We start from the raw sequence: 15471 nt of genomic DNA on the forward strand, positions 1-15471 counted from the left end.
ATTGAGGTAGAGTAAAACCACAAATGGCTATCTTCACGGCTAGATCACGCGGGAGATAAGTTAGACAAAATGTTTTTTGTAATTGAATCATCTTCACTAATTGACACCCAGTTATGTTAACTGTATGTCTTCCCCTGTTAATTTAAAAACACCTCGTCTCATCAGCTACGAATATGTCAACAATTAAAGACGTAACAGTGACACATTGTACCAAGCACTCTTTTTTAGAATATTGCAATGTTTTACTGTACAAACGCTTTGTGTACAGTACACACAGCTACCTGCGTTTAGGCTGTTTGGTTCCACAGATTACACCAGTCACAGTTATGTAGTAAAAGACTTTCTGTGAGTTAATAATAATATGTAAATAAGACATAATATGTGACATTTCACTTATAATTACACTTGGCTCACTAAAGAGTGTTTGGCCATCACGAGCCTCCAGAGAATCATCAATGTTCCTTCTAATATATTCTCCACTCTACTCTCCTGGGGAAAACAAATCATTCAACGAACCTCTGTTCCTGTTGTAACAATGTGCATTCATTTGGTTTCCTCGCTTATTTATTCAGGTTTTTCCTTTTATGTGTCACCCATCCGTAGATATAGTGTCGATATCAGAGTGTGACAGTTCAGGTATCGCTGCAGAAGCTGCTATCAAGACAGAATATTAAACACACTTGTGACGTAGGCGGATTTTTTATTTGTTTTTATGGGACAGAATCGTAGAAGTGTTAAAATAATCGCCCGTAAAATGCAAACGTGTGGGCCTGTAAGGACCTATGAGACAGCATACTGCGATTGGAGGCTCTAGCGAGATACAGTATCGGAGAATGGTTTCAGAGATGGAGAGACAATTTAGCTAATAGGTTAGCCTTCTGCTAGCCGTCACAGCTGCGCCGCAGTGGTGAGCTCAAGCAGAATGCTAAGCTATTAGAGAGATCGAGCAAACATGTTGTAACAGTTCATGTAGGGAAGTAAATGCATCATCTGCACATCATTATAGAAAATAGGAACGCCCTCTCTCTGAAATGACCTGTGATTGGCCAAAATCTGTCGTCATGGGCTAGATTTTCTGAAGCCTAATTTTTCGCTCATATCGCTTGAATTACAATATGCTAAGAGCTATAAAAGAATATGCTTACAACAGCTTCATTCTACTGAGTAAAATCCAGGCATGACATCCACGCACACACATAGGCAGCGTCCAGGATTTACAAGCATGACTGTGAAAGTATTAGCACTTAACTCTGTGTGCTTTCTGTGTATCAATCTACTCACTAAAGCCCTCTCAGAGCCGGAGGTGACCTGATCAAGATCTGCGGTGGCTGGCTGGCTCCTCTTTGAGCAATGGGTTTAGGCTGACATGTGTCAGCCATGATATATGAGCAGGTGTTTGGGTCGGTGTTAAGTAAATGGAGTCATTATTGATGACCTCAGAGCTCCCCGTGTGTTGCCCGTATCAGTGATGACTTCCAGGCCTCCGCTGCAGTAAAAGGGGATGTTGTGATTCTGTGGGTCAGGGAAGGACTCACAGCCTCGGGGGCCAGGCTGGAGTGACAAGGCGGGGTTAAGTTAAGTTACTTGGACTGATGACCTCAAAGAGGGAAGTTCACTGGCGCTGAAGCTCTGCGGCAGCCTCTGTGTGGACCGGCTGTTGCTTGCTTCTGTCTTGATGGTCAGAGCTGAAAGTTACATCCAAGCTTTTGCATTTTTACTTATTTTTTGTACACGGAGAACAGACATGTTGTGGTGAAAAGAGATGAATACAATACGCGCAGAGAAACAGATGGTGGCATATAATGAGGCTTCGTTTTAAAAGGTTATAGTGTGCAATTAGAATTATAATTAGGATACGGGTTTTAAAAGATTTGACAATGTTAACATGCTGATGTTTACCAGGTATCATGTTCATGTTCATGTTCATGTTCATGTTCATTTTAGTTTAACCTTTTAGCGTGCTAACATGTGCTACTAAGCACTGAACATGATAATGTCATTAGCTTTGCTGGTATTTAAACCAAAGTATATGACAAATACACATTTTGACCTTGTGATGGCGTTAAATAAAAAGTCAAAAGATCACCAACGTCATAACAAGACACCTGAGGGGGACGTAAATGTGTATCCCAAATTTCATGGCAATACATCCAGTAGCTGTTGAGACATTTCACTTAAAAACATGAACGTCAACATCATGGTGACGCTAGAGGAATAGTCAGGACATCAGTCAGTAGGACTCATCCTCTGGGAACCATGAAAGACTGAACAAAATATTTCAGTCTGGACCAAAGTGGTGGACCCAGCGACCGACAATGCCTTAAAGAGCCACGCCACTAGTATGGCTAAATATTCAAAAATTAAAAAAATATACATATAATGTCATTAATATTAAAATGCCACTGTGTGTATTGGCTCGGTGTGTAAGTGGGTTCTATAATTTCGACATAGCAAAATGTGTCTTTTGTAAGGCAAACTACACAAGGCAAAAAAACATCAATGAATAAAAATCCAGTATATATCACTCTTAGAATGTTCATGTATATCATGTTCATGTATATCAGTCAATACATTTATTGAAATGTATCCCACATGTAAAAAAAAAAGCTATAAAACAATTTTCTCTTGAGTTTACCCTCCACTTCATCCCTGTAGCTGCCTGTTCTAGTCTGGAAATGTTTAAGGGGAAAACCTGGATGGATGAGATGCGATATTATCATCACTCCCAGCAGCCTTTTCTGTTGTCTTTCTCCATATGAAAAACACAGCAAGCCCTCTGTCAGTGTCACCTGGGCAAGATACTGTTATCCCGAAGGACTGAAGGTATTTATCACCTCCAGTGTGATATGTATAATCATGTCACTCTGTTACACGTCTCTCAGGATAATCTGAGATTTTAATTTACATCAATATGATTACATAACATGCTCCATCTGTTGCCTCTTGGTAGCGCGGTGGGGGGGGGGGGGGGGGGGGGGGGGGGTGAGACAGACATGCATGTCTTTACACAGACAAGGATCTAATTATTCAATTAGGGTCCGTATTGAATGAATAAGTGATTCAACACAGTTTACATAATAACAACACAGATCATTACTGCCTCTGTAATGCAATTTACAACGACCATGGAGGGCTCATCATTCATGGAAATGTACACTTTTTGTCCCCATTACCCTGCAGTAATCTGAAAGTGGATTCATTAATATAAATGACTGCGAACCGAAAGGGTTTTAATATATATTGCATGGCTCGCATTGGTGAAATTAAGGCATCACATCGCTTGCGTTCACTCGTCCATTAACCAACATATCCTTTTTGACATAAATGTCTCTCCTGACTCTGAATGAAATTGATTAGGGAGGCCTTCATGTTCTGTTTCTGGTGTGAGAAAAGCTTGTTGTGTAAGTGAGCGCTCGGTAAAAAGGCGGGGATAGCCTGTGAGAGATGGAGGTGGGGAGGGGGGTGTAGACAAAGCCTGCTGAGCTCCAGAGGTTAAGTCGTCCCCCCCCCCACACACCACCACCACCACCACCAGGCCCACAGGAATGTGTGTATGAGAGAGTCCTGGAGGCGGGATTGTTGTCTGTGGTGCATCCTGCTCTGCAAACGCGGCAGAGCTCCCATACTCCAAGACTCTGTGGCTTGGACTTGGGAAGGAGCCTGTAATGAGGGAGGTCTGCATAATACTAAACAGCCAAACAAGGCATCATGTGATATGGTTGCTGTGGTGCAGCTGTGTCGCCATAGATTAACTTTTTCACTCTTAAGACAAAGTGCTTTGATGCTGTTTAAGCAGGGTGAACACAACAAACCTCCAGTACCAATGGAAAGTAGAAAGGCAAGGCCTCCTTCCCATCTTTATTGTTTCCACTCTCATTGGATCAAGAACAGTACTTAGATTGACTCCCTGTTTTCTTCTTCACTGTCTTGACTTTGTTGTTGTTTTTTTGCCTGTAACGGCCGCTGGCAGTACCTTGGTCGTATAGCCAGAAGAGTTAGGCTGCCAGGCTGCCATACACAGCATTGGTGAGTAATAATGCAAAGCAATGGCTCGTGTTACCAGAGATGGGATCGGGACTACACAAAAGGTGGGGGTGTATTGGAGGCAGGAAGTGGAGAAAGGAATTGACCACAAAATCCTACAATTCAAAATGAAAAAGAGAAACTTTACCCAAAGTTACGTATTTTACCAAAAAGGCTTATTCGCTTTCCATACCGGGAGTTAAATAAGAAGACCGATATTACTCTTGTTTTTGTGTTCTGAATATCGAGTAGAGCCAGGATACAGTTAGCTTAGCTTAGCATTAAGAATGGAAAGGGTAACACCCTACAGCATTTGTAAAGCTCACCCATCAACATGTTTGTCTTTGTTTGTGTACAAAAACGGAAGTGTTAAAAGTACAATTTGTGGTTTTGCAAGAGGTTATGTACGGGACTGCTAGCTAAGCTAAGCTAACTGGCTGTACTTAAATGTAGTGTACACACAAGAGTGATTTCAACCTTCTCATCTTACTCGTAGCAATAAAATGTGTATTTCTCAAAATGATGTCTTTAGTCTTTTTTTAAACTGTAAAACTATTGTTCAGTCAACTTTAATGTCATTTAAGACGTTCTCTAAATCTTTTAGATACTTTCTGTAGTCCAACCGACTCCAACACAACAACCTTTGATAACACCGGCACTCATCTCTCCAACTCGGCAACAAGTGACATGACACAATATCAAACAGAAGGCAAAATGTAAGAGAAATGTTTTATTTCTCTGTAAAGTTCCACAATGTTCTCAGATACTTAAAATAACAATCTGACCCTGTCACTTGCAAACACAAGCACATCTAGTGGTCATACATTGATGGTGAGGAAGTTGCGATTACATTGCAGCCTGTTTAGCAGCTGCCGTCCGCAGCATACGCCCTCAATACTGGACCAATTAAAGAAATTGTTGTCCCCATTAGCCACAAAAACATGGGGGGAGTAGGGTACAATTTGAAAAATATCTCATCACTGTCATCATTTCTGCATCACAGAGTTTGATGGAAATATTAGTCCAATGATATTCATCCATACAGTTCTAAAGCTTCCAAACTACTTCACCTTTCTTCTCTCTTTTAAATCTTACAGTACATGATCCAATCAATGATTTCATAACTATGGATATTCCATATGTAAACATTTTTTGCAGAACTATCTTCAGGTTCAATGCACCTTTTAAATGCAATAAACTGCTAAATGTCCTCAGGCTGGATTTGAAAGTTGTACTACCTGGTGTTTTTTTAGGATGCTTATAATTACTTTAATTGATTTTGTTGTGTGATTTTGTCCTGTGATTGATTTGTCTGGCTTTAGAAGTGTTGTATACTGGTTGCATGTTTGTCTTACTATGACAGTTTCAGGTCTCTCTTAAAAACCTAGATCTCAAAGAGACTACCTCATTAAACACAGCCACCTTATGACTCTTGCCTTGAAAACTAAGAAAACTAAGAAATAGATGTGTCAGGGGTTTTCTCGCTTGAGCAATATCGATTACCCTGACTCGTTCTTCCTCTTCTGTACCTAATAGTGTTAAAGTCAGAGCTATTTGTGCATCTTAATGGCCCTGTCAGAGGCCCCTGCTTGAGATGTACATACACTTAAAATGACTGTTAACCACAGCAGGACAATTGATTTGTCAAACAGAGTAGTTCTCCACATTTGCCTCCCCGCCGCTTATGTCTGGCGTACAAGAGTCCTCTGCGGCACTCTGAAGCACTTCTGGGTTCAAGTGAAGGAGGTGGTGTTTTCAGGGAGATTTCAGACGGGAGGAGTTGGAGGGCGCACGAGAGGTGTCTGGCTGGACTTTTCAGCTCAGCGCCGGCAAGCTGCACTTCACCTTCCAGCTGCTCTCTGTCCCCTTTGGTTTCAAGGCAGGGGAGGGAGCAGGGGCCACAGCGAGGGAGGTTGGGAGGAGGGGTTTGGATGGTGGTGGGGGTCACTGGATGGGTGGGGGCACGCTCTCGGGCGGACAGGCCCTGGAAATTTCCGTTGTACGTTTCAGCGCTTTTCGGGAAGGGAGGGGTTTGGAGTTGGAGTTTGGGTAGAGGGGTGTTTGGGGACTTGGCAGCCAGCCAGCCACAGCAGGAAGCTTGCTAGTTTCACACGGACAAAAAAAAAAAAAAAAAAAGCCGTCCTGGACACTGCCCGGCTATCGGAGAGCAGAACTCCAGTCATCACCCCAAAAAAACAGGAACTCAGAAATGTCGTCTGCACGGTCGGTGGCACAGATTGACTGCTACTTACTCCCAGCGCCACTCAACATTCACACTTCCTTATTTTGTTGAGAAAGTAAAAGGCATCAGCAAGAGAAAATGCGTTTCCAATTTTTCCTTCTTCTTCTTGTCACTTCTAGATAATGTTTCCGTTCTATATAGACATGCCTTTTTTCACAGTACAGAAAGCTGCCAGGGATTCAGTTTGGGTTATTCTCGTTATGTGTCAAGAGGCCTTCTTTACTTGGAAAATGTCCCCTCAGGTGGACTCACTATATAAACATCCTCATTTACTGAACCGAAACAAGCAATCAATCAGATTACAGTAGTACACCTCACAATAGGGGATACACGTAACTGCAAAAGGATTACGAATATAAACAACGGCAAAACCGGTGTATAGGCTGTGTGGAAACTGGCCCGCTCACAATCAAAAAGATGGTAACAACAGCTACAACAACGAAACAAGCATGGTAATCGTAGCGTGAACGTTTTTGGTATTTTTTTTTACAGAAAGGGATGCTGTAAGTTTATTTGGCTTGGCAAAAGTCCAGCTTTTAAATTCGAGGCAGGAAGAAGTGGAGCAGAGCAGGAGCCAGCAGGCCCGACAGCAGGCCTGGAGAGCAGGAGGTGCTGCTGTGCATCAGGTGGAATGTGTGTGTGTGTGTGTGTGTGTGTGTGTCTGTGTGTGTGTTGTAGAGGGGAGGGTTGCAGGGGGGCAGGTGGACACTGGTGCTGGGGGCTCAGGGCCCCTAGCAGGTGGATGCTCAGAGAATAGAAATTAAAAGAGTAGGGATTAAGGGGATGAAAGTAAGCTAAGGATTACTTGTCTCCTTTTCTCCACCAAGGATAGAATACAAGCCAAGGGTCTGAATACCAAAACATCCATTTGTGGTTGTGGGCTTATTGTATTACCCAAGGCTTTTTTTTTCAACAATACAGATGATCAGAACCTGTTTATATTTGGGAAACCAATGCCGTAAAACAGGAATTATATGTAATTAGATTCTCCTTTATGCGGGGTAGCAGTGGTAAGTGAAAACAATTACATTGTGCAAAATGAAGTATGCTTTAAAAGTTGTCCCATAACAATTTATAACATCTTTTAAAAGATGAGTTAACTCCAATAACAATGTGTGTAAATTCAATTACGCAAATGCACCCTCCTTTATATCTCCGTCCTCATTCCTCTAATTACTGTATAGGTTGACAGCACTCATTTGGAATAAGTACAGGTCTTCAAGTTGTGCCTCTGCCTCCATTTTTTTCTGACAGAAAATCAATATTATCTGATCACAATTACAATGAAATGACTCCCTATATACTCCTCCACCCTCACACCCCACCCGGGTAGTTTGTTTCTGTTGTTGTGTATTGTTGAACATGGCCTCTGCTGTAGATCATGGCACACAACATTATTTATTCATGGCAGGGATGCGATAGATGCGGTGCACGCTTCTCCTGAGTATTGTCCATCTGTTCGCTGGCCTACTGTACACACTAATGTAATATGTGAGTCCTCAGGAGGCGTACTAATAGCCGTTCACGTGTTAACGCTTCACACTATTTATCTGTGTAATAACACTGCCGCTGATTATAATTAGTGCCTCGTCGTTGAAACGTGATTTATCCGTCCCCGAAGAAGTGCAAGACAAACAGCGAGTAAAGTGTGACCTTACCGGTTTTATTTGATCACCACTGCGCTGACAGCAGTTCACCCTCTCACAAGACACCTCTAACATGGGAAAACCTCAGGTCTAATTGCTCCCTATAAGACACTCTATAATCTGCCTCTGAGGACTGCTGTACACATCATTTGACACAAAGCTGCAGATAATTTAATTTCCACCCAGGGAGCTTTCAGTGTTAGCCTGTAATAGAAAAGGAAGATTGCTGCCAGATTTCCAACACAAGTGCCTCTGTATCACTATGATCATGAAGTTGAAGCAGCAAAACCGGTGTCCCTCTGATTGTTTTTCTTCTGAATGAGAAGGCTGTGCTAAAGTTGTTCAAATTTCCCCAAGGCATATTCATAAACTATACGGGGCAACATGTGATAGTTTATCAATCCTTGTGCAGAACTCTGCGTGTTCTGAGCCGCCACGATTAATAGTCTCACTATTCACAATGTAGTTTTTAATTTTCCACAACATATATTAGGCCTGAAAGTATCTACAACTTGTATTAAGCATATTTTAAGTGCAAATTACTTTTAAATTGAGCACAATGCAGATTCACAGTGATACATTTACATTATGTTGCTTCCATCTGTCACCATGCTGTGATTTATGTTGCACCGAGAGCTGTTAAAAAAAAACCTTTCTCCTAACATAAATTAGAAGGAAACGGTGTGAGGCTCAGCTGTCATAGGATGAAATGTAACAAGGTGGATCGACTGCAGACAGTTTACATAATAATTTTCTTTGATGGAAAGATAATACTCGTTTTACAGTCTGACGAGCAATGCATTAGCAGACTACTCTGCATAAATAGATAATAACAAGCTTTATCATGTGCTGTAATACTCCGGATAGCTGCACTGTAACATCTGATCATCTCTGGGGGATTGGATCTGTGTGACTCTGTTCCCATCTTTAGCTTAAAAACGCACACACACACATACACACACACACACACACACACACACACACACACACACACACACACACACACACACACACACGCACACACACAGCGGCTACAATAGACTGCAGTGTGGAGGGGTGTCTCACTTTGATCTTTAAATACCCTCTAACGTTAAGGCACGCTCATTGGCTTTGATTTTCTTTTTTTCTTCTTCTTTTTTTACAACTACTGGGCAAAATGCAGACGCTCCCTTGAATCTCCCCCTATGTAGGCCTAGTTGTAGTACAGCAGAGAATGCGAGAACACCTATCCTCTCTTTTCCTTTTTTTTTTCCCTCCAACACCACCACCATCTGTCCCTTTCTTCCATTTCATGTGCTCAAGCAATATCCACACCCCTCTCATAGCAACAGCACAGCGCCGCCGCCCCCCGCGCCTTGCAGTGGATTTTTCTTCCCCTGGATCTTCGCCTCGCACCATGCAGACGGTCCCTTGGCCCTGCCTGACGGTTCAGTGTTCCCCCCTCCCCCACCAGCCGTGCTCCTGTTTCACTCAAAGATGGCGTCGGCTCTAGAACCCCTGGTCTGTGGCTGCATTTTTTGGCTTGTTGTTGTCTCCGTTTCGCACGGATTTGGCACCTTCTCCTCGGCGGCTCGACAAGAAATTCCGGTGAGTAGCAGCGGAAGCCGGATGGGGGGAACATGGGATTTTTTTTTTAAACACGGGTCTGCCTTACCGCGAGCTTCCCTCGGAAACCAGAACCGGACCAGCTCGGGCTTTCTGGGGAACCGCGAGAGGTAGAGGGAGAGAGGGGTACGCGAGGGATGATGATCGCGGAGGTGGGTGTGGGGGGGTACGGAGGGGGGAGCCGAGGCCTAGCTTCTCCAGCGGCCTTGTCTTCTCCGCACCGCAGGCTGTAGTGTTACGTGGGAGGGCGGCTGGTGGAGGGAGGAAGTCAGCGAGGTGGGGACCGCTTGTAGGGACGCGTCTCCGCGGGCAGAGGCTCCTCGCTGAGTAGGAGGCCGGAGAACATGTCGCGCTGCACAATCCGCCGCTATGAGGTCTTATTTTTTTTGCACTTGCCCGTTAGCCGAGATGGCCGTCTGCAAGTTGCATTGTGCCTTTTTTTACAAGGCCGCGATCTCACGTTAATATCCGAATGACATTCAAAATGAGATTATTTGCCGTGTGTGCTGCGGTGTGATGGTTAGTGTTTGTCTGGAACGTCTGTCGAACGGAAAACGGTGTCTTTATTTTTTAGCTGGAGCGCTGGCTAGCCCCTCGTTTCGTGCTGTTTACGTTTCGGGGTTAGCGACTAACGTTAGGAACATAATCGCAACGTTAGCTCGTTGGCTAGCTTCTAATGTAGCGTGCTAAACAACAGCAGTAAGCGGGAAGGCTTGTTGTCAGATGCTTGGCCATCTAATATCATGTCGATGAGAGCAAACAGCACCGTAGGAAACAGTTTGTCAATGCGGCAATGCACTAAGCCTTGGTTTATAGCTAGCTCCTCAGCTAATGTTTGCTAACAGTCTGTGTTTTGACTGCATCATGTTTACCATAGCAACCCAACTAAGTTAGCCAATGGTCAACTTGCTGGTGCAGATGTTTGGGCTGATGTTGTTTACACTTTTATAGCTCATCATTCCCATCATTATGACACATTTGTGCCGTTTTCTAGTGGTTGTTAGAAGTTATGGTCTTAACGTTGCCTCTTAGTTGTCGATTTTTTTATTATTCTGGCTGTGATTAGCAAGCTGTCAGGGGGTAACAATCACCAGGGGTGTGATCCTTCCTCTTCCCCAATATCCAGTTTGTTAGTCGTGCATGGGCCAATCCTCATGGTGCTTTCTGTGGGCACACATGGCTTTGTTTATATATCCGTGTGAGGGAAAAGTATGGTGTGTCAGTGCTGTAAGCTTTACTGCATCTCATTTAAACTCCTCTTTGTTTAAAGACATAACTGTGTTACCATATTTTTTCTCACTTTATTGAAAGATGTTTTCAGCAAACGTTGTATTAACCTCTGTCTCTCTGTGTGTGTGTGTGTGTGTGTGTGTGTGTTTGTTTTTTCTTTCTTCCAGGGTTTGTCAGCTACTGAAGTGCAATAGGCGTGAAGGTGATCGGCTGTGACTGCTCCCTGGGTTGAGATTCCTTTTCCGTCCCAGAAGCCCCGGCATGCTGGAAGAGTAAAGGACAGCGAGAGAGAACGAGGAAACGTGGAAGCTTGTGGAATCTACAGAAAACATCATTACTGTATTGCCCTCCCCTTTATCATTGAAACACTGATTTCATGTCATGGAGGCTATGATCATCTTCACCGACTCGCATTGAGAATTGGCTAGTTTGCCAGGAACAGGAACCTGACTGCGCAGGTTTTATTTTTTGTGAATAGGTGTTCTGGAAAGTGGGAAACCCTTTTTTTCTTCAAGCCCCTCTTATTGCCAAGATCTACCCTACATTGTGTGCTGTGGGAGTTTAAGTTGCTAATTGACCTGCAACGTCCTCCACGCCCCCTGCTTCTCGTCAGGGACGTTCACCTGACTGGGAGTGGGAGGTGGGTGGGCTGTATTTTACCAGGTGGAGAGTTGGCTCAGAGGGTTTGTGCTATGGTCAGCTGCTCATTACCGTGCTGCTCACACTCAGCTTCTGAGGGACTCTCTGTGCGACCCCAGGACAAGGGATAGTACGCAGGCAGAGGGCAACAAAAAAGAGGAGGCGGCGGCGCTACGGCGCAGGCCAGGTGTTTCCTTGGCTTACAGTCCTTTTTTGTGTGTGGTAAGGCCTCAAGGCCCCGGCACCCACCCAGACCGTAGCCATGGTGAAACTGGCCAACCCAATGTACACTCAATGGATCTTGGAGGCCATCAAGAAGGTGAAGAAGCAGAAGCAGCGACCATCAGAGGAGCGCATTTGCAATGCGGTCTCCATGTCCCATAGTCTGGATCGCAACACGGTTCTGGAGCAGTTGGAGCTCAGTGTCAAGGATGGTACCATCCTAAAGGTCACAAACAAAGGTCTCAACTCCTACAAGGACCCTGACAACCCGGGGCGCTTGGCTCTGCCCAAGCCCAAAGGTAGTGGCAGCTCTGGAGGAGGAAGTAGTGGAGGTGGTGGAGGAGGAGGTGGTGGTGGCGGTGGCGGTGGCGGCGGCGGCGGCGGCAGCAGCAGTGGCGGTGGTAGTTCTCACTCCCATTCTGGGAAGAAACCGGGACTGGACTGGAACAAGTTGCTCAAACGGGCACTGGAGGGGCTCCATGAGCCCGGTGGCTCCACCTTAAAGAACATCGAGCGCTTTCTCAAGTGCCAGGCTGACGTGGCGGCCTACTTGTCAAGCAGCGGCTCTATGGGGTCTGGCCTCTTCCACCAGCAGCTGAGGGTGGCCCTGAAGAGGGCCGTGGCCCATGGACGCGTGGCCAAGCAGGGTCCACTGTTCCAGCTCATCAGCCGCAGCAGCTGCCTGGACGACGGGACCGGGACGGTGTCTCTGGGATCACTGCCACCAGTCCGGTTGTTGCCCCACGAGAAAGACAAGGTAATGTCTCTGCACGTGTACATCTGTCACAAACAAACAAAGTTGTGTGCATTCACCTTAAACCTACTCACTTTCATTGTGGGCATTATTGACAATGCATATAACCGTTATCATTTGGATGTTGCTGATCACAAAAAGTTTTAGTATGCATTACACATGTGAAAAGAGAAGATCACTTTGGTCTGTTGGCATCACATGTGTCGAATAAGATCACGGATATCCTGTCAAAACTTTTTGGATCGACAGGAAGAGTGTGTGATCTGTGAACGTACAAGAAAAACTCCCTCTCTCTTTGCAATCAACACAACATTTATTGGACTTGCATAATAGCCGATGCACACCCAGATTAGTCCAGCGCTATCAGTTGGCAATATCGGAGACGTTGGCGCTGCATTTTCTCTGCTTGTTCAAATTGGTCATCATGGGCCTACAGGGCTGTAATTTTACTACAGCATATGGCGTAGTAGTTTACACCAGATAGCACATTGCAACGTTTTTGTTTTGTTTGAAGCGGCTGAGAAGGGTTGGGCAACATTTGCAAGATCAGACGGATGCCAGAGTGAGGATTTATCCACAAACTGGAGTCTGCATCACAGTGTGGAAGACGTTATCGGTGTGTTTTTGGAGAAAACGGGCGTATCGGGTCAGAATACATGTTAGAAAGACTTCTTTGGTCAGCGTTACATCTGCTGGGGCAATATATGAGTGACAGAACCCCAGGTGTGTGCGATGTGGCCCAGGCGAGCAATACTAGGGTGATGCTGGGTGGGCGTCTGGTGGGCCAATTTTTTTTTTTTTAGCAGAGGAGGAGGTCAGGGGGAGAGAGTCACATGGCTCCCACCCTCCTGCAGGGAGTGTGGACCAGCTGCAGGGCTGCTCCTTGGCAGGAGATGGGTGGAAGAAAGAAAGAGAAAGAGGGAAAGAGGGAAGGGGAGGAACACAGACGAGGGAGAGCGAGAGATGGTCTGTAGTGGTGCCAAAGGAAGAAGCCTGGATGACGCAAGCTACAGGCCTCCAGAAAGGGAGAGAGAGAGGCAGAGACAAGAAAGCGAGAGAGACAGAATAAGTTGGAGAGGCAGACATGCAGGCGACAGACGAGAGAGGGAACACACCCACTTTTGTAACCTGATCACAGAGAGCAGGCGGCTGCTAACCTCTGCTTCTAAGGGCCAGGGCTATGTGTACACACACACACACACACACACACACACACACACACACACACACACACACACACACACACACACACACACACACACACACACACACACACACACACACACACACACACACACACACAGTCGCATTTACAACCATACAACTGCATGCAAACACAGAATGGCACACAAACGGAGTGGATTCTGACAGAAGACAACACACACAGCAGTTTGCTTTTCATGAATCCTCTACTTTTGATTACCACAGGCGTGCAAACCTCTAACAACCAGCATGTAAATAAACCTGTTGGCACGACACACCGCTATGTGCCGGCCTAGTGGCCCTTCATTTGGATCGTATGTCACTCAGGTTGTTAACACTCTATCTGCCCTAAACACTGTTTTGACTGGCTCCTGGCTTTATCTGGCCCTCTGTGTGGGGGTGAGTTCAAGTCTGGGCAGCCACAGAAGCTGCTGGTATGGACGCCCAGACACACACACGCACAAAGTAGGATTAGCCTAGAGAGCATGCTGGAGTCACATGGGGGTCTGCCTAACATAGTGACCTGCTTGGCTGCAGATGGCCCTGTCCTAAGACGAACCGACATCAACCTCCTCTTCCTCTCTGACTCAGCTAGTGATCGGCCCGCCACTCCGCCTCACAGAACCCAATGACGACGCAAAGTAACGCCGGCCTCGGTGTGAAAACACTGTTTGTACAAAAGTGGATTTGTTTTTCATTTAACTTCAGATTGCACCAGAAAGGCAAAGTACATTTTTGCATGAGCAATCAAGCCCACCCTGTTGCATCAGGGAAATTATTCACCGGTCAGAGATTATGAATTAAACGCGTAGACCTGAATGGGGGGAGGGTGTTGTTGTTTGTGAGCCTCATCTGCAGACTAGATGGGGAAGCTGCTGCAGCAGTGAGGAAATTGACAATTGTGTCTGGCATTCACGCAAGCCTGTTTACTCTTCCTCCCGGCTCCTGCTTGTGATGTTGCTTTTCTCTATCTCTCTCCAGAGGATGTAACCTTATTGCTGCTCAATCATGTGTGTTTTTGCGAGTGTGTGTCGGTGTGTTTCTTGATGTGTATGTTAGCCGGCGCGAGAGGCATATATGCATCAAAGGGATAGAAACCGTGTGCGCACGGTAGACTGAGTCGCCGTTGCGTGATCATTCTCCTACTCTTCCAAGTTGCGCATCATTGCCATATTGCCCTGCATGATTGCTAACAATTATGATTTCCCAAGGAAAGGCGGGAGAGAGAGAGAGAGAGTAAAGGCAGGGGGGGGGGGGAATCAAAACAAATGGCTCAGCACTGGCTTTGACCCCATTTGTGAGGAGATTTGTGTACCCAACGCGCCGATGTTTGTGTCGGAGCGCTCCATTCAAACGGGATCCCAGACCCTATTTCTGTCTCCCCCACGCTCACCCTGATAGGGTGCCATTGCCAGGTCACGAAGGGGGAGGTGGATGGGGGAGTGAAGTCAACCAGGGGTCATGGATATATAGATGGCAAACCTCATTGCCTCCCTGAGCGCCCGTTAGCAGTATGAGGCTACGGCCATTAGATGGGATGGGCTTGACGCTGAGCTTTTGTGTGTGTGTATGTAGTTGTGTGTGTGTGTGTGTGTGTATGATGTTCATCCTTGTCATAATAACAATCTCCCTGCCCCGCGGTTGCCCCCTCCTCAACAGCTGGAGTGGGGTGAACCAGAGTTCTCGATCTCGACGCGCAGTGTCACAGCGAGGACGTGTGAAAAAAAACGGCCCATGAACAACACACACACACACACACACACAGTAACTGCTCGTACACAATGTCGTGGTGATTTCCCTCCAAAACGTCCCACTGACCCCGTGACAGGCTAGCCTGCAGCTGGTAGCGGTTTGTAGAGTTGCTGCATTTAAGCATCACTTATTATGCACCATAACGGCTATATTTA

The 15471-nt window shown here is 45.7% G+C and overlaps 1 protein-coding gene across 2 annotated transcripts in view; it reads left to right on the forward strand.

The window, feature by feature from the left end:
• Window positions 1-9387: 9387 nt before the first annotated feature.
• Window positions 9388-15471, forward strand: part of kat6a (K(lysine) acetyltransferase 6A) — a 29220-nt gene continuing 23136 nt past the window's right edge. For both annotated transcript variants that reach the window (XM_079161259.1, XM_079161260.1), the window contains exons 1-2: window positions 9388-9498; window positions 10914-12364. In XM_079161259.1, the coding sequence (XP_079017385.1) occupies window positions 11648-12364 (717 nt within the window). In that variant the 5' untranslated portion in view covers window positions 9388-9498; window positions 10914-11647. The remainder of the gene's footprint in view (window positions 9499-10913; window positions 12365-15471) is intronic.

Source organism: Pholis gunnellus, assembly GCF_910591455.1.
Source record: "Pholis gunnellus genome assembly, chromosome: 6".
NCBI lineage: Eukaryota > Metazoa > Chordata > Actinopteri > Perciformes > Pholidae > Pholis > Pholis gunnellus.